This window comes from Pollicipes pollicipes, unplaced genomic scaffold (assembly GCF_011947565.3).
Source record: "Pollicipes pollicipes isolate AB1234 unplaced genomic scaffold, Ppol_2.1 Scaffold_3087;HRSCAF=3621_pilon_pilon_pilon, whole genome shotgun sequence".
In the NCBI taxonomy this organism is placed as follows: Eukaryota; Metazoa; Arthropoda; class Thecostraca; order Pollicipedomorpha; family Pollicipedidae; genus Pollicipes; species Pollicipes pollicipes.
In genome coordinates this window covers 39,335,232-39,358,156 of record NW_023596225.1, presented here as the reverse complement: position 1 = coordinate 39,358,156, position 22,925 = coordinate 39,335,232, and the positions used below count along the sequence as shown (strand labels likewise).

The window sequence follows — 22,925 nt, the reverse complement described above, 5'->3', positions numbered from 1 at the left end:
CGCGGGATGTCCGCGCGTGCAGCAGTACCTCAAATAATCAATTCGGTTGTGCGTAAACCACCCGTGCTAGGTCTTACCGGTTGCAACGGCCCTGACCTTTTGGGTTTTTGGTTGCTCGTCTGTCCCATCATGGCTCGCAGATCAAGGGTGGAGTAGTGGTGAGCCTGGTGGGAGAAGCAAACGCCCGGAGCGCGTTGCGGGATTGTGGGCTGCATCGCATGTCTGACGTTCCGCCCGGCGGCCCCAGTGAACAGGCCACAGCGAGACAATGCCTAATGGAGCGATGTTGGTCCTTCAAGACAGGCATTGCCCCTCATGGGTCACCCAGGCCGCGATGCTCCAACTGTCCGTAACATTCCAGTGTGTTCTTGTGCGACGACCTCGGTCCCATCCGAGTCATGGCAGCCCGGCGCATGATTTATTTTCCCCACTGCGGAGCTCGTGGGTGTGATCTGCGTTCAAGTTCCGCTCCGTTCCGTTCCGGTTACCGTTCAAGCAAGGCGTCCACCCTGCTGCCAAATGTACATTTCCTGATTGGAGGACGTGGTCATAACTGCCGGGGCCTGACTGGCGCAGAGTTTTTCGGCCGTGTGAAGCACAAGGCCGGTGACGTGGAGAAGCGCCTCAAGGAGAAGGACACGCGCGGTGAGGTCTTGCCGCCGCGCGCAGACGAGCCTGGCGTTGTGTGTGTGTGTGTGTGTGTGTGTGCAGTATTTGGAGCACCTACCCTGCATGGCATGTCAGCCTGGGGTGATGACCGAAGGTTTGCACCGTTGGGTCCGGCTGTGGGCGAGGTTGCGGCGCGAGCTGTCGGCGCGTGTGGGCGGGCCGCCGACGGTAGGATGGAGGGGCAGTGGAACAACATCCAGCGGCGGGATAACGGGACAGCGGGACAACAGCCGGCGGGGAGTAGCGGGACAGCGGGACAACAGCCGCCGGGGAATAGTGGGACAGCGGAACAACAGCCAGCGGTGGGATAACGAGATGCGGGACAACAGCCAGCGGTGGGACGATGACGGGACAGCGGGACAACAGCCAGCGGTGGGATAACGAGATGCGGGACAACAGTCAGCGGTTGGAGCGACTGGCCGGCCGGAGGTCCGGGGTCGGCCATCCTGCGCCGACGGCCTATGCTGCTCGTATCTGTTCGATGGGAACGCTAGGGTAATATAAATCCGCTTTACATGGGAACATATAGGGCATGTGGAAACCGTTCATTTCCGATGATGCGTGAATAAGCGGAAGGTTGTCGTTGATATAAGTCACGCAAATCTTCATCGTTATAGGTGTGCCGGAAGTACACAGACGGGAGGTTCGTCTCCGCGCGTAGCCCCCTTCCTCGCCGCTATTGGCGCGTGCCCTCCGTTCGGGTATGGTCACGCGTGAGAACGCGACCTAGCCACCGGTCAAGCCCTTACAACGGGCTCGACTGGTTACGCCGACATGTCACGACCGCGGTCTGACAGGCCGACGCGGCGGGCGGAGAAGGGGTGGGACAGTGCCGCCGACTACGGGGCGTTCAGGCAGCCGGCTGCAAGGTCGAAACAACCCGCGGTATATTGATGTAATTTTGCCCTGGTGGCGATGCGGCAAAAACTAGCGGCATATTAAAAGTGTTGCCTAAATTTGAAAATATAGATACAAATCTACGATTTTACTAAAAAGAGAATGGTTGGACTTGGAGGTATTTAGGAGAGTCAGGTTCAAAGTGAAAAAGATGTTGACGCTTGGCCACCTCGAGCATCCAGCCGATGCAGTCTCCACGTCCCATAGTGCATGAATGGGAAGCTAATCTCCGCAGCCTAATGGGTTTCCCGGCGTGCTGAGCTCACAAGGAGTATGCTTACCTAGTTGGCTGTCGTTTTGTTTCGCCCTGGTTTCTTGAGTTCAGGCGTTGCCGTTATTGCGTGGACACTTAGGATTGATGCTTGTTTGCACGCCTGTTGTATGCTGCGTGACGAGAGGGAATGCGTTGAATATGTTATGTTGTACAGCTACCTGCGTATCTGCAAAAACAAATGACTCAAGTTTCGTTTCATATCCTGTATTTCAGGACACGCTTAAATGTGTGTTTGATTTCTGTACATACGTCTTATGGGTCCCTGTATTGTAGACAAAACGTTGGCATTTAGTCTTCGACTGCTGCACGCTGTATAGCGCTTATGCATATGCATATTCAGCTCGCTTCACAAATGTGTTTCGTAAAGGCTATTGTTGAGCATTATGACCGCAACGTTTTGTACAAGCTTAATTTTACTGTGCCCAGTGTACAGCCCGCTTTGCAGTGTGTGCAAGCTAATTTTATACGTTAACCACGTTTTCGAAGAGCATGCATTAGTGGTGTGTCTGTGCGGGGGTGGTGAAAGAACACCCATTACGGTTTTGGCTGCAGTTTGTGAATCGCTTGAGATAGCGTTGAGCATTGACAATGATCATTTAATAAGCTGTGACATATGCTGTTAAAATGCGATAGGATTTCTGGCCTAGAAATGCGTAGCATTGTTAACATTGGTCATCGGCTTACGGAAATGATAAAATTGCACGAGCATATGGTGGCTGAAGCATTTGGTATGTTTGCGTTTTGCACAATCTGTCCTGTTTTGCAATGCCGGTTGAATCTATTTTTTGCTAGTCTTCCGAGACCGCTTTGGTTGTCGTTTATATGCAGTGATTGTGACTGTGCCGCCACGCCAGGGTACCTGTCGAGGATGAAGGAGCTGAAGGAACAGAGCGAAGCCATCAGGGATCATCTCAAGGAGAGGGCTGAGGGAAGCGGTAAGTTATCAGCACGTGCAGTCTTTCTTACACGTGCTGGCTGCGTGAAAACGCGGATGGTGGGCTTTGCTGCACATTTCTGCCGCTGTTCTAAGTGTGTCTACCCTTTGTGCCACTAACGCGTCCGAAAGATGTCCTGAGGTTGGCCAGCAGCTCCTTCCCTGTTCCTGCTGTCCAGTCAGTAGGGGAGGGACGCGTGCGCTATACAGCTATTGTTTTTATATTTGTCGCTGCTTCGGACCACTGAATTCAGGTGCGAAGAGATCATGTGTGTCAGCCATAAATCTGTCTGACTCAGCCATACGCGCATGTTTCTCTTAATACGAAACGAGGCATTGGCGTGCAGTTCGCCCAGCGCGTCTGGAATGCTTTTGTTCTGGCTAGGAACACAGACCTAATTCTAGTGTTTGCCATAATCACATAATCTGCGAGATTTCCATTTTGCTGTGCGGAGGTCAGATTCTGCCAAGGCACTGTAGTTGTAGAGGATGGTCTTGACGAAACGACCATAACAACCATAACGACCACAACGCGCTGCCATGTGCCGGGCCTGAGCGAATTGAGCCGATGGAGGCTGCAAAGCAGGCTTCCTCCGGACCCCTGTCGGAGTCCGCAGCAGGACCAGGTCGGCGAAAAGCCGATGCTCCACTCGGTGCCGATTCGCGAATAGAGAAATTAGGAGCAGATGCTACCACTTTGTACGGCTGTGCCACAGAGGTGCTGCGTCGGAGGGCGGATCTCTTTAAAGACGTCCTGAGCTGTTGTGACTCATCAAGCGTGATGCGCCCAAGTTGCCACATTCCTTTCCCACCTCCTTCATCGTGTTCCCACCCTGCCACTCTGGTAATCCACGGCGCTTGTACCGGGTGAGGTGAGCCGGCTCTCTCTCGCTCTCTCCACTCGCTGTCGCTCTGTCTCTGTCTCTCTCCGCCTCTCACTCTCTGTGGCGTCTATCCCTCTCTGCACACGCCTGGCTCTGGCTGGCGGGCACTTGCACAGAGGACCTGAAGCGGCTGCGCACGCGGGCGCAGGGCGTGCGCTGCCGGCTCGAGGAGCGCATTCACCGCGAGATGGAGGAGAACCCGGACGCAGTCGGTCAGTGGCGGCGGCGGCGCGGCCGATCGCAGCCGGCCGCAGGCTCAGGGCCGGCCGGGGTCGGAGATGGGGAGCCCCCTCGCGGGAGGGAGATGGGTTAGCCGGTTTTGTTTCGATCTGTGGCGTGGTCATATCACGACGCACGATGGCAAGCGTAGTCAGCCATGTGGACCGGGAGAATGTGGTAGCTTTCGTAGGCCTGTGATGTGTAAAGTGAACACGAGGTCATACGCTTGCACCCGGTGATGGCGCTCACTGACGTATAGTGTTGTCATGCGGACGTTTTGTTTTTGTTTGGCTAATTGCATGCCACATCTTCTAAATTAGTATGAAAGCGTTATCTGTGCATGGATTGGACAGCAGGGACATGACTTTTCCTCCACGAAGAGATTTTGCATGAAGTTGTTGCAATAATTTTGCAGACGTTTGAATGCAAATTGCACAATCACTAATGTATTTGTTTTTCATTGACTTACTCCCAACATTTTGTTTGGATGGATTTCTGGATCGGAGTCTACACTAAACAGGACTTGTTCCGTGAGTCCTTACCTGATCCTCGATCGCGAAGTCAGGGCTCAGTGGCAGAATTTGGCGACGGAAGTTTGGCGTGCCGCGATGCTGGGCACGGTCCGCCCCGCCCTCGGGCCTCACCTGACCTTGAGCGGCCGCTGCACCGGCCGCAGGCCATCCCACCCAAGAGCAAATAGCGCCCGCCGAAGCGACTGGGGCCCCCTCCCCCTCCCCCGCCCCAAGGATAGATTGAGAGACAGTCGCTGCAACTGATTGAGCCAGGGAAACGCATAAAGTATCTCATTCGGACACTAAGTTCATTTGGGTGTTTTTTCAGCTGGAAGCAAAACGGTGTTCACTTAAGAAACTACTAAAGAACAAAATATATCAGCTGTAAACAAATTTCCGCAGAAAGCGTAACATACTTTTTAATACCTTGTGACAGAACTGTCCGAAGGAACCGGTAGCAAATTTCTTGTAATGACACAGTCTGCTCTTGAAAGATTTTATGATATTCTAAAACAGTTAAAGCAGCAATGGGGCATGACAGCAACATATTTTACGTGACAATCCGTTGCGAAGACGGGAAAATTTAAGTACTGCTCTTAGTAGCGTTTTCTGCGTGGATGTATGTATCTTTACAGTGAGAGACAACGGCTGTGACGTGCTGTTGAGTTTGCTTACATGTTTACGTGGTTATGCTTTGTTTCGAAGATATTTTAGAGGTGTTTCATGCGCCAACTTTGGGCAGCATATCCCACCCATCATGCATCTTAAGTTTCGGCCGGTTCTGCAATTGTGATGTGTCCAGCAGACCTGTTGTACATATTTACGTTGGGGAGGCAAGTGAAGCGTTGCTGGGGAGGCCCAGCTGGTTGGTGAGACCGTCTCCGATTCACCCACCCGTGGCAGAGTGAGTTCGAATCGCTCCAGACGCTCGCCGTTTGCCCCTGACAGGGGTGGCCTGCCGCCGGTGGCAGCGGCCGTGCTAAAGGTCAGCTGACGTCAGAGGACAGGACGGTCTGTGCCGAGCATTGCAGTACTCAAAGCCTTCGTGTTTAGTATGAGCGCTGATCTCCCAGATTCATCCAATCAAATAACTCGTACTTAATCTTTTAAAAAACTTCCTTAACAGTTCGCATTTTTTTCATGAGAGAAAGCCAATTATATCAGATTCATTCGTAGTTTCGTAACCATGTGCAGGATGTCATACGCTCCCTGTGTTCCCCATTTTCTCTGCGGCACTTTGCCGTTCTATTCATTCATCAGAAATCGCAAAAGAAGGTTTGTATGTAGCCTGTGAAATCAACGCCCGGGTTACATAAGCTTGCGATAAGTATCCTTAGTGAAGCAGCCTGCCTCCGAAATAAGATTCTACACATGTTTCCACATGTGTGTCGTCGCCCGTTGCGATGCATGATCCCTGATCTGCCGACCGGCTGTGGAGACGATTATGCCACGGGACCGGCAGTTACAGAGGTACAGTAGGATCACGGTCGACTGTAGTGGCGTGCGTGCCTCAGTTCTGACGGCATATGGCGCGGAGGCCCGGGTGGTGACATGTGTGGCGCAGGACTGGCAGTGCACAGACCACGGCGGCGGGACTGGTAACTGGTACAGGCGGCCCTAGCGACGCGTGTACCGCAGGACCTAGACAGAGTACGGACTGGTACCGGGTAGGGGCGGCCGTAGCGACGCGTGTGCCGCAGAACCGAGACAGAGTACGGACCACTGAAGTGTGACGGGTACCGGGTACAGGCGGCCCTAGCGACGCGTGTGCCGCAGGACCTAGACAGAGTACGGACCACTGAAGTGTGACTGGTACCGGGTACAGGCGGCCCTAGCGACGTGAGTACCTCAGAGCCGAGACGGGGTACAGACCACTGTGGCGGGACTGGTACTGGATAGAGGCGGCCCTAGTGACGCGTGTACCACAGAACTGAGACGGGTACAGACCACTGTGGCGGGACTGGTACCGGGTGCAGGCGGCCCTAGCAACGCGTGTACCGCAGGACCGAGACAGAGCACGGACCACCGTAGTGGGACTGGTAACGGGTACAGGCGGCCCTAGCGACGTGAGTACCGCAGAACCGAGACGGGGTACAGACCACCGTAGTGGGACTGGTACCGGGTACAGGCAGCCCTAGTGACACGCGTACCGCCGAGGCATTGTGCGGACCACCGCAGTGAAGTATGCGTGGCAGGCTTGACCCCAAACACAGACGGCTGCAGCGGCTTAAAGCCACAGTACCGACAGCGCACGTAGAGCCAAGGTGGCGGTCTGTGCTGCGCCGCAGGACTCTCAGGGCCCGTTGGCCTGTGTGCCGGAGGACGGACGCGACGCGGGGCGCGGACGGCCGGGTTGACGGACCGGCGTGTGCCGCAGGCCTGCTGGCGCGTGTGAAGGAGGGCGCCGAGACTATGGGCGGCATCATCCAGGCCAAGGCGGGAGGAGCCGGCCTGAAGGGCACCGGCGAGAACCGCAAGGGTGAGTACGCAGGGTGCCGGTCAGTGGTCGGCCTAGGCGCAGGTGGAGGTGGAGGAGGAAGTCAGAGAAGTGATGCCCCGTATCACAGCGAGCCCTCGCTTGCTTCGGTGCGTGCAGTTGTGGGCGTTTGATATGAGAGCTGCTGCTCTTGGTGCATGGAAGCAGGTGGACTGGACGGGAAGTGCGAGCTCAAGTCTTTTCAGAAAATAACCACGACCAGAAACAGCGGAAGATCAGACGGCTTCGTGAGCTGATAATCTGAGTTCGTGGCAGCTGTCCTTCAGCATGCTGTCAGCCGGCCTCTTAAACTGTCTGCCGCTCACTTGTGACGTCATCAGTAGCCTGCCAGGCGCCGTCGGCCTGTGGATGAACTGTGTGAGCTCGAAGCCAGCACTTATTGCGGATGTATTACACTAGCATGTGCTGGAATGCGCAGAGGGTACACAGCAGCTGCAGAGGTCAGTGGCCACTGGTGGCCGCGCCCCTCCCCCCCCCCCCCCCCCTCCCGGCCAAATTCTGGCCGGCCGGCAGCCTGCGGCCGCATCTGTCCGCTGCGTGGACATGCGAGAGGTTTTGCCTGCCAAAGAAAATTTCCCACTTGTTATCCGAGTGAGGCTAAAACGGTGAAATCGTGACGCGAAAAGCGGTTGTTCAGCCTAGCAGATGCATAACCGCGGGATTTTTGCCGCTTTTGAGCCCGCCTGTAGAGCTGACAGCCCGCGGCTGTAAGGCTAAGGTCGCAGTGTGAAGGATGATGACTAACAGAACACAACATACCTTGTTGATAAGAATCTGCCACATTTTTTTATTGTTTGCTTTAGGAAATCATGTTCGGTTGACCCAGCCCTTTCGGTACAAGCTCAACGCTGGAAACCGGGCGGCGATGAATCCTTAGGGTTTGGTTATTGGGGTTTGTTCCTCTAACATAGATGATTTCACCTCTCTGGTCGCAGTCCACATTTATCATATCTACCACTTCTGTTTAGCACGCTGCTAGGAGCTAGATTGTGAGGCGGAATGCGAGCTTTCGCAGCGTGCCTTATTTGTGCAGAGCACACGAAGGCATGCTCCAATGACTGTGGTTGACTGACGCCATGCTGGTATTCAGCTTTGATTGTTTCACCAAGCTTAATTTTTCCAAGGAGTTTCTCGTCAACGTGTGTGGTGAAGCTCAAGATCCAACCTCCTGCGTTTTCTCTCGCTTCCCTCTTCGGCTGGACAACCAAGCATGGCGCACTTCTCTAGAAAATCGAGTTAGGAATTCTGGCGAGCGCCCGTTTGTTGGGTGTAACGAGTTGATTGAGTTTATAAGCAGCTGGAACTTGGTATGTGCAGTAGTCGCCCTTCTGTTACATAGAAGGGCCGCTCATGGCCCTGTAAAACATAAGTTGGGCTTTGTATATCATAAACCACAACGGGTTACGCTGTATGTGCGGTGATGATCGTGCTGAGTCAGCATGCAAGATTATCTTTGATTACATCAGCATAAACGTGATTGGTTGTGCCAAAAAGCTCCTCCTTTTGTTTCTCGTAGAATGACCATGAAATTTTCAACACCAGCAACTATCTAGCAGCTGAATTGCTGCCACCTTTGCGCTTTGTCTTCTGCTGTAGGTAAAGCCATGGACCAAACCGCTGCTTTGGTGAAAGCACCTCTATCACGTGCTTCCCATAGAGGCCACGTCAAGGGGAGTGTCCTTTTGGAGCATATTTCAAAAACATGCTCTGGTGAAACATCATGGCCCGTGAAGCTCACAAGTAGTACAGGTGAGTATGACTGCAGTACCACCAAGGCACAAAAAGCATATGCAGTGTTAAATTCTTTCGACACAGCATCGGATTCTCTTTCCGTAGCCCCAGATTTCATTTCTGGGTTGAACGATCTCGGCGCATTCAACACATTCAAGTGAGATATTCATCGGAGACTGCGACTGCTCGCGAGATTTCAGTCGATCTCGTTCGAAATTGATTTGAAAGCTTTCATGGTAAAGAGAAAAGCTGCCCGCAGCCCACGACCACCAACAATATGGCCCCTGGCGCACTTAGCGAGCAGTGCATTGGTGGAAGATTGAGTATGTGCGTTACCACACGATATGTCGCTGGTTTATACTTTGTTTGCAAACAGCTTTGCACTGAACTGAGCGTCCACTTGGACAATGTCCTTTCAAAGCCAGAGTGCACTTTGAAGTCATTTTGCTTAACGTCATGGGGGAAAATAAGAGCGCAGTATGAAGTTAAGCTGAGCTTGCGCGATAATCCCCCCCCCCCCCCCATATGTGTATGCCGTTTTTCCTAAATGGAGTGTTTCAAACCGTTATGACATTTATGGCCCAAGAATTTGGACGATAAGTGTATTACAAACATGAAATAACACACAAAGCAAAGCAAAGTAAAGCAAAGTAAAGCAAAGCAAAGAAGAAGCAATACTTTCAGAGTGGTGATCAGGGAGTCCACTGGCATTCTTGCCTCCGGTGCGTTTACCTGAAATCTAAGTACATAACCATTCAGGATTTCGGGGAAATCGACAACGCCGACCAAATTGGACGCACCCCATTTGACTGAAAGGTACACAACTGTGGCATACTACCTCCACGGCCGACAGTTTGCAGACTTTGTACGCTGAGGTATAAATAACGTTCTTGACAAAGCGGACATCAAGTAAAGCAGAACATGCAAAGACGTCCTATACCTGCAGCATGTGCGGTCTGTACATGGTCATTGTCGGAGGCCAAAACTCTTTGGTGTAAAGCTTCATTTCTACCGTTTTTGGACCGCTGCAATCTGTTTCAACAGTAGCTGACGTGGCCAGGAAAGGAATCCCCTTGTCTTTCCGCGTGCCGGGCACGTCCTGCGGACGCACGGCTGCTGTCTGAACAGGCGCGTGCCAGCGCGGGCCGCGGCCATGGGAGGGGAGGCGGCGCGGCCGGAGACAGGGCGTGGTCCTCTGGCGCCGCTCCCGTCCCTCGGGCAGGGTCATCCGCCCGCCTTCTGCCGCCGCGGCCGCTCCGCCCGCGGTCTCACCGCCCCCCCCCCCCCCCCCATCCCATCCCCTCTCCCACCCCACTCCCTGGCTGAGCTGCCACAGCGGTAGGCGGATATGGACGGGGATACGTCGTAATCCTTGTTGCGTGGGCGCCACTTTTTTAGATGGTATAAGGTGCACCGGGCTCAACTTTTTGCCGATGAAGCGCTTATTGGGCGCGCTTTGTGATGTTATGGGCTGGGTAGTGGACCCGCGCGTATCCCTCGCAGATTTTTTTAATAAGACGGCATAAGCGACATCAGATCCCTCAGTGCCTCTGGCAATCTTATATGATAGTGGTATTCTGGCTGTATCACAAACACCGGCATCGCAAGCAGCCGTCCGGATGTCAAGGGCGACTTGGAAAAGGCCGTGTGCATATGCTTGTAGCGTATTTCGGGTGCTGGTATTGCCAATCACATCCATTTAGAATGTGTGTATTGGGTACTGCCAGGCAGTCAGCTGCGTTATCAGAATAACACCCCGATCGCCATCACAGGTTGTGCTAGATGCGCTCATGTGTGGGCCCAAAAAGGTGGAAAAATATGTCTGTTTATCGAAATACAAATATGTGCTCAGATAAATCGTTGTAACGACACGTTTTAAAACGAATGGTTTATGTGTGTCATCCAACCTGGAAGAGTAGAAAGGTCATAACATCGAGGTAACTTGAGCTCGGCCGGATCTTGACATGACCTGATCTTGACCCTCGGCCTATGATGACATCATCACCTGACCATAGAGTGCAAAGAGCGCACGCTTTCCTTTCTTGCCGGTTTCGGGCCGCGCGCTTGAGGGCCCTGAGGCCGTGCGAACACTTAACGATTGATGAGGCTTTGTCACAGCATGTGTCATCATTGGTCACTGGGCAGGTATCGACTCGACAATTCCTGGACAATAGTCGTCATTGAGCTTGTCCGATCGAACAACTCATCCCGTGATGATTGGGGATGGGGGCGGGGGGGGGGTCTGCTTCTCCTCGCCCGACGAATTACAGCACCCGGTGTGGGGTTGAGCTCTTCCACCGAGCTGCTGGTGATCCCCTCGGGCTTTGATCTGCCAGAATGGCCCGCGTTTTGTGATGGTGCTCCTTGTGGTAATCTACGACAAGCACTCTGGACCTATCCGTCCTCCTTACGACGATACCGGTATTGTCTTTCAGCTCCTGTGCAGCTCTCGTGGAGTCGTAGTTATTGGCAGCGTCCTTTCTACTTGCGCTTGAGATGCTGCCACTTATAAAGCATGGCCGGCAGTCTTGCAAAGAACAAGGTGGCTCGCCTCTTTTGAGCGAGGTATGATGTTAAGAACATTGCAGCTAGCCTCTAGGCGGCATAGCCGTTGCATGTGATTTCTGGGCCGGGTGAAACACGGAACGCTACGAAATGGTGCCGTTCATCCCCTCCCCCCCCCCCCCCCCCCCGTGTAAATATATTTTTGTTTCGTATCCTACAGTGCTTTATGTTTCATGTCAAGCTTGTGTGGCTTACCAGTGTGTTGTCTCAGTATGCTCAGAAATTAACTTCTATACGAAAATATGTATTGAAGACGATGAGCCCAGTAAGAATCACGTGTCAATCCTGGGATTGAGCACAAAAAGGTAGTCATGGACCAGTTAGGCCGGTCTGTGAGCTGGTGCGGCGTTTCGTACCCAGTGCAGGCGGCACTGTCGCTCGGTGCGTGACAGAGAGACACACTGCTGGCAGCTGGCGCGCTGGTGCAGCGCCGGCGCTCACACAAACGCCAGCGCTGCGCGAGCCGCCGCCACACTTGCGCCCTCTGCGCGCGTGCGACACTTGCGACACGAAGACACGGGTACTCGGTGACTAGCGACATGAACGCCCGACCGCTGTTGGCCGGCCGTGGCCGCAGCTGGCTGACTGTCCGGCGCCGGCTGGCTTAGACGATGGGGTCGACACGGTAGGCGGTGGCGTGGCCCGGGTTGAGGATGACCTCGGTGAGCTCAGCCGGGTAGCCAGCGGCAGCGACGTGACCGGCCGAGTAGACGGTGGCGGCGGGGGCGGCGAAGCCGGCCGAGTAGAAGTTGGCGGCGTGGGCGGGGAAGCCGGCCGAGTAGAAGCCGGGCGCGAAGATGGCGCTGCGCTTGCTGCGGCCCTTGGCCTCCTCAATGGCGGCCAGGTGCTCGGCGGTGGCGGCCTTCACCTCGGGCGTGAAGTCGACGGGGGCGGGGGCAACGCCGGTGTAGACGGGCGCCACGTTGGTGTCGACGGGGGCGACGTTGGTGTCGACGGGCGCGACGGGCAGCGCGTTGCTCTCGACCTGGAAGCCGTTGACGCCGGCCGTGTAGCGGACAGTGATGGGCTTGCCCTCGGGCGAAATGTAGCTGTAGCCGCCGGCGACATTGCCGTAGGCGTCACGCACAGCGGCGTGCGACTGATCGGCCTGGGCGTGGCCGTACGACGCCTGGCCCAGCTCGTCCTGGCTGTGGTACGTGCTGGCGTAGCTGTAGGGCGCGGCGTAGCCGTTGTAGCCGGTGTAGCCGTTGTAGGGCAGGGCCGAGTAGCCGGTGTAGCCGGCGTAGGGCAGGGCCGAGTAGCCGTGGGCGGCGTAGGGCAGGGCCGAGTAGCCGTGGGCGGCGTAGGGCAGGGCCGAGTAGCCGTAGCCGGCGTAGGGCAGGGCCGAGAAGCCGCTGGCCGAGGCCACAGCCACGAGGGCGGAGAGAACCACCTGTCGCAGGAGAAAGAGAGCTTAGTTGCGGTGGGCATGGCTTCACGCGCTGACATTGTGAATAAAATGTGCACTTGTTATCGGATCCCACAGTTGCAATCCCCTTAAAACAACTCGTATAATGTCCACGAGTGGTGTTTGCCATCAGTTCATACGACACCTAACCGAGTTTGGGGTAGACTTACCAGAGCGTTCATGTCGCTTGCTGTCACCGGTGTGTGTGTGTGATGCCGTGGCGGGAGGGCGGCCGGCTTTTATACAGGCCGGCCGGTCCTGCCCTCTCAAGGCCCCCGGCCCCCGGCGCCGGCGCCGCCCATGCATGCTGCCCGCCATTGAGGGGAACTCACTGGACATGCGCGCGGATCCTGATAATGCTTCCCGAGACATGAAGGGATCCTTTTGCAACGTACTGAGATTGGACCTCAGACCATGGAAGTGCATTCGAGATTAAAAAACTGTCTTTTTTGTCACTGCTTGGGTGCCGTCCATAGATCATGTAGAGCATGGAGGGAGAAGATGTTTTAGTTGGGAGTGCAACTGAAGCGTAATGGGGGAGGGAGAGGGAAGTTTTGGAAACCGTATCGTCAAGTTCCGCTGCGATTTTAGAATTGTGCTTATGTATTACAAAATAGACTAAAGCCTAACAGTCGAACATCGTTGCCTTCTATTCAGGACAAAACAAGCCCATTCTTTGTAGTTGCATCTCTGCAACCAGGGGAAGGAAATGTTGAACTAAGAATTGTTATCGCCAAACTGGCGTTGCTACAAAAATACGTACTTTCAAAGCTGATATTATTACCCAAAAAAATTAATGCCTCAATTTATGGGCAGATCTTGTTTAGGCGTTCCGTCGTTCGCTCAACCCAAATAGTATTTTCGTGTAATCTGGCCAGGTTTTGGATGAACGAAGTGTAGCTTTTCACACAGCCATCAGTCATCACCGCCTGTGAAAAAGTGAACCAGCAACAGATGGTATGATGCATGTGCTGTTGGGCCGGTCGAGTGTTTCGATAGTAAAGTATACACGCGATGCTTTGTAAGTTGCAAACTAAGTACCATGTTGCATACGTGCATCGTTGTGTTCACATCAGTGGAGAGACAACTACACAAGAAAGAGCACCGGTTGGTTTTTTATCAAACAGCGCGTGCCAAACTTTAGCAGACAACCGCGGGCCAAGGTATGCTGCTGCAGACTCCGATGTTCATGGTGCTCATTGAGATCAACAGCTATCATGTGGAGATAGCTGTGCTAACGATTATCGCCTCCGTGCACCTGTGTTATCGCAGATTATTGCAGCGTCCTGAAAGCTGAGGAGTGGAGTGGAAATCCACACCGAAGCTGAATGTTTCGACCTCTTTTGTTCGACTAGGCACCTTACATTAACAGTTGACGGACATGATATTGGATGACAATGTGTACCAAAAAGCAGTGAAACGGTTTGGGTATGAAGCTGATGAGAACCTGGAGCGCGAGCAGCAGCTTATGATCAAGGACTAATTACCCCACTTTAATATGATAAGGGGCTTTTCTACGTGTTTTGAGCTCGGCAGCCTTGTCAATGCGCCACGCTGCCAGCGAAATGTACTGCATCCACGTAGTATCTTCTTGGAGGAGGTACCAACGCGGTTGCGATGGCTGGTGCCGAAAACCTCTGCGCAAGTGGTCGTTTTTGTTTTTGAATCAAAAGATTGTTGTGTACCAGGCAGGCCAAAAAGCATGTTTTCTGGCTGTATTGAAGTAGGATGTTCACTGTGTGATGACAATCTAAAATGCGTCACTAATTAAACACTTCAAGTCCCGGTGGAGAGAGTGATGAATGCTGAACGTCCGAGACCACCAGACAAAAAAGGAGAGAAAAGTCAACGCCATGGAAGTTTGCGTAGCTGTTGTTGCCTTCCATTCATCCAGCATGTTATGCAACGCAAATTTGATCTAAGATCGAGTCGGATCGTAGAGCAATGGTGTCATCCCAAAAACCTTTCAGCCTTTTTGTTTTTCTACAACTGTTGGTTTTTTGTTCATTGGCTATAGATAGCGCGTTTGAGCTCAAAATGGTATATGCTACAATTATACAAACTTATTTGGCTCGATGCCAGGTAACACGCTGATGTTTTTTGGCGTATGATTTGAGCTACCCCGCGTCAAGCCAATAAAAAAGGCACCTTTGACCTCGACCCCCTTCGATCTCGGCGCAAGTTGATGGGAATGGGGTTCCCCGCAAAAGGTGTTAACATCTACTTCTATAGCCAGATGTCTTCCGCGCTGAGCGCTGAAGATTGTTCAATCTTAGTTTTTTTTCGTGATAAACTCAATGATTTGCGTATCTCCATAACGTTGCGCACAACAAGCATAAGTTGATAAGTGTAACCCGATTCAACACTCGTTACATGTCTCCTGCAAACGTGCATCAGTTATGTGGTGTGACATTGATCTGACCTTTGGCCTGACAGCGACAAGTTACATTTCATTGAGTCGTAACCATTTTGCGCCGGTAGAATGTTTTGTGTAATTATCACATCAACTGCCTGGCAGAGTTTGGCATGATGGTCGTGGGGTTTGGAGATAAATGAGTACCATTCGAGAAATGGAATGTATCATACTCCCATGTGCCCCCCGCCCCCCCCCCCGCCATTTTCGGGTTTTGCCCTGTCATTGTCAAACATTATAAGTCGCAGGAAAAAATCGAACCCGACAAGAAGCTCAGGATATGCTGTACAACATTCGTATGTTTTTCTAAAAAGATATCGTCTAAGGGGCATACTAGCCTAGGTCAGACACAATCGGGTGTAGTCATGTCCAGTTGACAGCGTTCTTGTAATGCACTAGGCAGAGCTAGTTTGTCTGCCCAGGGCACAGCTGCAAGCCTAGAGACAACATTGAGGTACTGCCAAACCTTTGCAGCTGGTAAAGTTCATGGAATGAAGTGATCAAGCCTGTCAGAATTCAAGGGCATTTCCGGACGGTACCTTCCTGGTTGAAATGGTCTGGAAACGTGTGCATGAGAAAATTTATATTGTAGTCCTCAGGCGGCAAAAATGTGTTAAATTGTAACATTCCGCATCCAAACCATGCGTCGATAAAATTGCTTGGATCTGGTCGGCGCGCGTGATAGTGTGCGCCTTATTGCCAGAAAAGCTTGAGCTAAACCGAAAATATCCGACCACTACTGTTGCTGCGAAATCCATTGCAGTAGTACATGACTACAACGCGGCACAAAATTGAAACGCATTTCTGCTACGCTTGGTTGCGTTTGTCCTCATTGTCATGAAGCTTGCGGCCACATCGGACACGGTTTGCGAAGCGTGTAGATGCAGAACGTGTAGATGTACCCAGAACGTGAACCATGAGAGTCCTATAAACGTTATGTTTGTTCCATCCGCCGTAGTTTTGGAACCCGGCTTGATGATAACCGTATGTTTGTTCCTGATCTTTTGGATCATCAAAACAGACCATCCAAGTTCAAAAACTAACCCGACTTAACGAAAAACATGAACAAAGGCCAACCCACAAGCACAAAGAATATGAATAAAGACACCCGTGCGTGAAGTGTGCTGGTTATCTCACATATATGAACTAAAACATTTTCTAAATATAATTTTGCATTTCGATGCAATATTTCTTTTTAATCTGTAGCCGCTGTGTTTGATTGTCTCTTGTATCTGTTATGTCTGTATATATTTTTTTAAAAAATATGTATATATACATATATATATATATATATATATATATATATATATATATATATATGCATATGGTATCTATTGTGTGGTGTAAGGGTGGTTTTATCTCATGTGTACGGACGCAATATTTGATTTGTATCATGTTGGTACTGGAGACAGCATTTCATTGCTCTCGTATGTGATTGGACATCACAGCATGAGGTGCTGAGAGACCTCGTAACTGATAGAGTACATGTACACGCTGAACTGTTGCGTTAGAAACGCCGTTAGTTGGGCTATCATGGACCAAATTTACCGTTTCCACGTCTCAGAATATTGTAACGTGTGAGCAAAAGCACTGTTATGTAGCGTGGCATAACTAAACAGCCGTCAACTATCCTTGTCAGCAATGGAGTCCATCATAGGAAGCTTTTGACGGGTAGAAGACGTGGTACGTAGCTACTGTATGCACATATTGCCTTTATGATGTGTCCATGTTTCTCGTACCAGCTGCTACTGAAACGGGGAATATTTTCCACCTGTGGCTTGGAGTATTAATGCCTAATAAAAGGCGTTGACGGGCCGCTTGGTGACTTTGTTTCGTGAAGAGGCTTTGATGTCACCAGAACTCAGCAGTGTTTCCTTGTTTTACTTCAGAACTCAACGAAGTGTTTACAAAGAATGACAGTTGTATTTAAAAATAATGATTTTACGCATATGAATGCGGATGTTGAACATAGCGAAACAGCCATCAAACAGGTAGACCGGCCTGTGAGCTGGTGCGGCGTTTCGTACCCAGTGCAGGCGGCACTGTCGCTCGGTGCGTGACAGAGAGACACACTGCTGGCAGCTGGCGCGCTGGTGCAGCGCCGGCGCTCACACAAACGCCAGCGCTGCGCGAGCCGCTGCCACACTTGCGCCCTCTGCGCGCGTGCGACACTTGCGACACGAAGACACGGGTACTCGGTGACTAGCGACATGAACGCCCGACCGCTGTTGGCCGGCCGTGGCCGCAGCTGGCTGACTGTCCGGCGCCGGCTGGCTTAGACGATGGGGTCGACACGGTAGGCGGTGGCGTGGCCCGGGTTGAGGATGACCTCGGTGAGCTCAGCCGGGTAGCCAGCGGCGGCGACGTGACCGGCCGAGTAGACGGTGGCGGCGGGGGCGGCGAAGCCGGCCGAGTAGAAGTTGGCGGCGTGGGCGGGGAAGCCGGCCGAGTAGAAGCCGGGCGCGAAGATGGCGCTGCGCTTGCTGCGGCCCTTGGCCTCCTCAATGGCGGCCAGGTGCTCGGCGGTGGCGGCCTTCACCTCGGGCGTGAAGTCGACGGGGGCGGGGGCAACGCCGGTGTAGACGGGCGCCACGTTGGTGTCGACGGGGGCGACGTTGGTGTCGACGGGCGCGACGGGCAGCGCGTTGCTCTCGACCTGGAAGCCGTTGACGCCGGCCGTGTAGCGGACGGTGATGGGCTTGCCCTCGGGCGAGATGTAGCTGTAGCCGCCGGCGACATTGCCGTAGGCGTCACGCACAGCGGCGTGCGACTGGTCGGCCTGGGCATGGCCGTACGACGCCTGACCCAGCTCGTCCTGGCTGTGGTACGTGCTGGCGTAGCTGTAGGGCGCGGCGTAGCCGGTGTAGCCGTTGTAGGGCAGGGCCGAGTAGCCGGTGTAGCCGGCGTAGGGCAGGGCCGAGTAGCCGTGGGCGGCGTAGGGCAGGGCCGAGTAGCCGTGGGCGGCGTAGGGCAGGGCCGAGTAGCCGTGGGCGGCGTAGGGCAGGGCCGAGAAGCCGCTGGCCGAGGCCACAGCCACGAGGGCGGAGAGAACCACCTGTCGCAGGAGAAAGAGAGCTTAGTTGCGGTGGGCATGGCTTCACGCGCTGACATTGTGAATAAAATGTGCACTTGTTATCGGATCCCACAGTCGCAGTCCCCTTAAAACAATTCATATAATGTCCACGAGTGATGTTTGCTATCATTTCATACGACACCTAACCGAGTTTGGGGTAGACTTACCAGAGCGTTCATGTCGCTTGCTGTCACCGGTGTGTGTGTGTGATGCCGTGGCGGGAGGGCGGCCGGCTTTTATACAGGCCGGCCGGTCCTGCCCTCTCAAGGCCCCCGGCCCCCGGCGCCGGCGCCGCCCATGCAGGCTGCCCGCCATTGAGGGGAACTCACTGGATATGCGCGCGGATCTTGATAATTCTTCCCGGGACGTAAAAGGATTAATTTGCAAAGTGCTAAAATTGGACTCCGGACCCTTAAAGTACATTCAGGGTAAGAAAATATTTTTGTTCACCCTGCTTTGTTGCCGAACATAAATCATGAGTGGCATGGAGGGAGAGGATGTTTTAGATGGGAGTGCAACTGGAGCGTAATAGGGGAGGGAGGAAGAAGTTTTGGAAACGGTTACGTTACGCACAGCTGCGATTTTAAAATTGTACTTATATATTACAAAATAGACTAAAACCTATCAGCCGAACATCGTTGCCTTCCATTCAGGACAAAGTACGCCCGTGATTTGTAGTTGCATCTCTGCTACCAGGGAGAGGAAAGGTTGAAATAATGCAATTGTTGTCGCCAAACTGGCGTCGGTACAAATAATGCATACGTACAAAGCTGATATTATTACGTCAGAAAATGCGTGCCTTTATGGACAGATGTGCAGTGAGGTGTTCAGTCATTCGCTTTTTTGCGTGTTCAGTCGTTCGCTCGACCCAAAGAGCATTGTCGTGTAATCTGGCTAGGTTTTGGATGAACGAAATGTAGCCAGAGGAGTGAAAATACGACACAACAAACGTCGCCGGTTTTTTTTTTTTTAATCCGGCGGCGCGTACCAAAGCTAAGCAGACAGCCGCGGGCCCAGGTATGCTGCTGCAGCCTTCGATATTCACAATGCTCGTTGAGGTCAATAGCGGCCATGTTAAGATGGCTGTGCCAATGATTATCGCCCCTGTGCGCATGTGGTAATCGTAGGTTGTTGCAGCGTCCTGAAAGCTGAAAAAGTGGCGTAGAAATCCGCACCGAAGCGCAATGTCTCGGCCTCTGTTGTTAGATTAGGATTTTTTGTATTTTGCTAATGATAATCGCCTCTGTGTGCCGGTGTTAATTGCGGGTTATCGCAGTATCCTGAAAGCTGAAGAGTGGAATGGAAATCCACACCATAGCTCAATGCTTCGACCTCTTTTGTTCGATTAGGCACCTTCAATTCCCCTTCTTCAATTAGGCGCTATCAGTGGACGGATATGATGTTGGATGACAATGTGTACCAAAGAGCAATGAAACAGTATCAGTTTGGAGTAGATCAGAACCTGGCGCGGGAGCAGCTCTGCGCAAATAGTTGGCTGTTATTTTTTAATCCGAAGGTTAATTTGTACCAGGTAGCCTGAAAGCCATGTTTTCTGGCTGTGTTAAGGTAGTTCGTTCACTGATGGCAATCCAAAACGCGTCATTAATTAAACACTTCAAGTGCCGGCGAAGAGAGTGATGCATGCCAAACTTCCGAGACCACCAGACAAAAACGAGTAGAGTCGACGCCATAGAAGTTTGCGTAGCTCCGAATGCATTCCATTCATCTAGCAAGTTTTGCAACACAAATTTGATCTAAGATCAAGTCGCATCGTGGAGCAGTGGTGTCATCCCAGAAACCTGTCACATGTTTTGTTTTTCTACAACTGTTGGTTTTGTGTTCATTGGCTATAAATAGCGCGTTTGACCTCAAAATGGTATATGCTACAATTATACAAACTTATTTGGCTCGATGCTGAAAAGCACGCTGATGTTTGTTGGCGTGTGATATGAGCTACCCCGCGTCAAGCCAATAAAAAACAAATAGTTTTGGCGCCGACCCCCTCCGATTTTGGCGAAAGATCATAGGAATGGAGTACCCAGCAAAGGATGATCACACCAGTTTGTATCGTCAGATGGTTTTCGCGGTGAGCGCTAAAGATTGCTCAATATTGGTATTGGTATATTGGTATATATCTCCGTAACGTTGCGCACGACAAGCATAAGTTGATAATTGCAATCCGATTCAACACATATCGCATGTTCCCCGCAAAAGCGCTGGAGTTTTGTGGTGTAATTATCGCATCACACGCCCGCTAGATTTTGACATCACGGCCAGGGGATTTGGAAGTAAATGAGCACCATTCGAGGTTTTGAAGCATCGCGTTCCCGTGTAGAACTCTGCGCCCCCGCCTCCCTCTCTCCCCCGGCTATTTTCAGGTTTTCCCCGCCATTGCCACACATTTTGTCACAGGACAAACATCGAACCATATAAGGAGCCCAGGCACACAGCATTTGTATAGTTAATTTTCTAGAGAATATGGTCTCGGGGGCATACCAGCCTAGGTCAGACACGACAGCGTTCTTTAAATGCACTAGGCCGAGCTAGTTTGTCTGCCCAGAGCACGGTTCCAAGCCTAGACAACAATGAGGTGCTGCCAAACCTGTGCACCTGATAAAGTTCATGGCATGAAGTGATCGAGTCTGTCAGAATTCAAGGGCATTTCTGAAGGGTCCCCCTCTGGTTGAAATGGATTGAAAAGATGTGCATGAGAAAATGTATATTGAAGTCCTCAGGCGGGAAAAATATGTTTAAATGTAACTTAACGCATTGAAATCTTGCGTCGGTAAAATTGCTTGGATCTGGTCGGCGCGCCTGATAACGTGTGCCTTATTGCCAGAAGAGCTTGAGCTGACACCGAAAATATGCGACCACTGCTGTTGCTGCGAAATCGGTTGCAGTAGTACGTGACTACAACGTGGCACAGAATTGAAACGCATTTCTGCTATGTTTGGTTGCGTTTGTTCTCATTGTCATGAAGCTTGCGGCCACATCGGACATGGCTTGCAAAGTGTATAGATGCAAAACGTATGGATGTAAAACAAAACCTCGAGAGTCCTACAATCATTATGTTTGTTCCATCCGCCGTTGTTTTGGAACCCGGTTTGATGATAACGCTATGTTTGTTCGTGAACTTTTGGATCATCAAGAACAGACCATCCAAGTGCAAAGGCAAAGAATCCCCGTTAAAGAAGAACATGAATAAAGGCCAACCCACAAGTACAAGGCACAAAAACCAAGACACCGATGCGTGAAGCGTGCCGATCAGTTTACATACACAAACTTAAACATTTACCAAATATAATTGTTCCATTCCGATGCAGTATTTTATTATTCAGCTGTAGCCGCTGTGGTTGATTATATGTTGTATCTCTTATGTATATATATATATATATATATATATATATATATATATATATATATATATATGAATAACTGTTGTATACTGTATGGGTGGTTTTATCCCATGTGTACGGACGCAATATTTAATTTCTATCATGTTGGTACTAGAAACAGCATTTCATTGCTCTCGGATGTGATTGGACATCACAGCATGAGGTGCTGACAGACCTCGTAACTGATACAGTACATCGACACACTGAACTGTTGCGTTAAAAACGCCGTTAGTTGAGATATTATGGACGGAATTTACCGTTTCCACGTCTCAGAATATTATAACGTGTGAGCGGAGGCACCGTTATGTAACGTGGCGTAACTGAACAGCCGTGAAATATCCTTGTCAGCAATGGAGTCCATCATAGGAGGCTTTTGACGGGTCGGTGACGTGTTACGTAACCTTTGAATACACACATTGCCTTCATAATGTGTCCATGTTTCTCGTACCAGCTGCTACTGAAACGGGGAATATTTTCCACCTGTGGCTGAGAGTATTAACGCCTAATAAATGGCGTTGACGGGCCGTGCCGGTACAGTTAGCTTGAGCCTGTTGTGTCTGCTAAGAATCGGCTGCTTGGTGACTTTGTTTCGCGCAGAGGCTTTGATGTCGCCAGAACACACCAGTGTTCCCTTGTTTCACCACAGAACTCAACGAAGTGTTTACAAAGAATGACAGTTGTATTTAAAAAATAGTGATTTTACGCAGATGAATGCGGATGTTGAACATAACGAAACAGCCATTGAACAGTTAGGCCGGTCTGTGAGCTGGTGCGGCGTTTCGTACCCAGTGCAGGCGGCACTGTCGCTCGGTGCGTGACAGAGAGACACACTGCTGGCAGCTGGCGCGCTGGTGCAGCGCCGGCGCTCACACAAACGCCAGCGCTGCGCGAGCCGCTGCCACACTTGCGCCCTCTGCGCGCGTGCGACACTTGCGACACGAAGACACGGGTACTCGGTGACTAGCGACATGAACGCCCGACCGCTGTTGGCCGGCCGTGGCCGCAGCTGGCTGACTGTCCGGCGCCGGCTGGCTTAGACGATGGGGTCGACACGGTAGGCGGTGGCGTGGCCCGGGTTGAGGATGACCTCGGTGAGCTCAGCCGGGTAGCCAGCGGCGGCGACGTGACCGGCCGAGTAGACGGTGGCGGCGGGGGCGGCGAAGCCGGCCGAGTAGAAGTTGGCGGCGTGGGCGGGGAAGCCGGCCGAGTAAAAGCCGGGCGCGAAGATGGCGCTGCGCTTGCTGCGGCCCTTGGCCTCCTCAATGGCGGCCAGGTGCTCAGCGGTGGCGGCCTTCACCTCGGGCGTGAAGTCGACGGGGGCGGGGGCAACGCCGGTGTAGACGGGCGCCACGTTGGTGTCGACGGGGGCGACGTTGGTGTCGACGGGCGCGACGGGCAGCGCGTTGCTCTCGACCTGGAAGCCGTTGACGCCGGCCGTGTAGCGGACGGTGATG

General features: G+C 52.3%; 2 protein-coding genes across 2 annotated transcripts in view; one reads left to right on the top strand and one right to left on the bottom strand.

Moving 5' to 3' along the window:
* Window positions 1–22,925, top strand: part of LOC119114877 (WD repeat-containing protein 7-like) — a 76,376-nt gene that overhangs the window by 19,956 nt on the left and 33,495 nt on the right. Inside the window, exons 18-20 of the mRNA XM_037238938.1 lie at window positions 577–645; window positions 2,695–2,775; window positions 6,767–6,868. Of these exons, the coding sequence (XP_037094833.1) occupies window positions 577–645; window positions 2,695–2,775; window positions 6,767–6,868 (252 nt within the window). The remainder of the gene's footprint in view (window positions 1–576; window positions 646–2,694; window positions 2,776–6,766; window positions 6,869–22,925) is intronic.
* Window positions 16,907–18,295, bottom strand: LOC119114881 (cuticle protein 7). The gene is made up of 2 exons (XM_037238941.1): window positions 18,244–18,295; window positions 16,907–18,058 (listed from the first exon to the last, which is right to left on the bottom strand). Exons 1-2 carry the CDS (start codon window positions 18,253–18,255, stop codon window positions 17,279–17,281), a joined length of 792 nt encoding a protein of 263 aa, XP_037094836.1. The 5' UTR covers window positions 18,256–18,295; the 3' UTR covers window positions 16,907–17,278.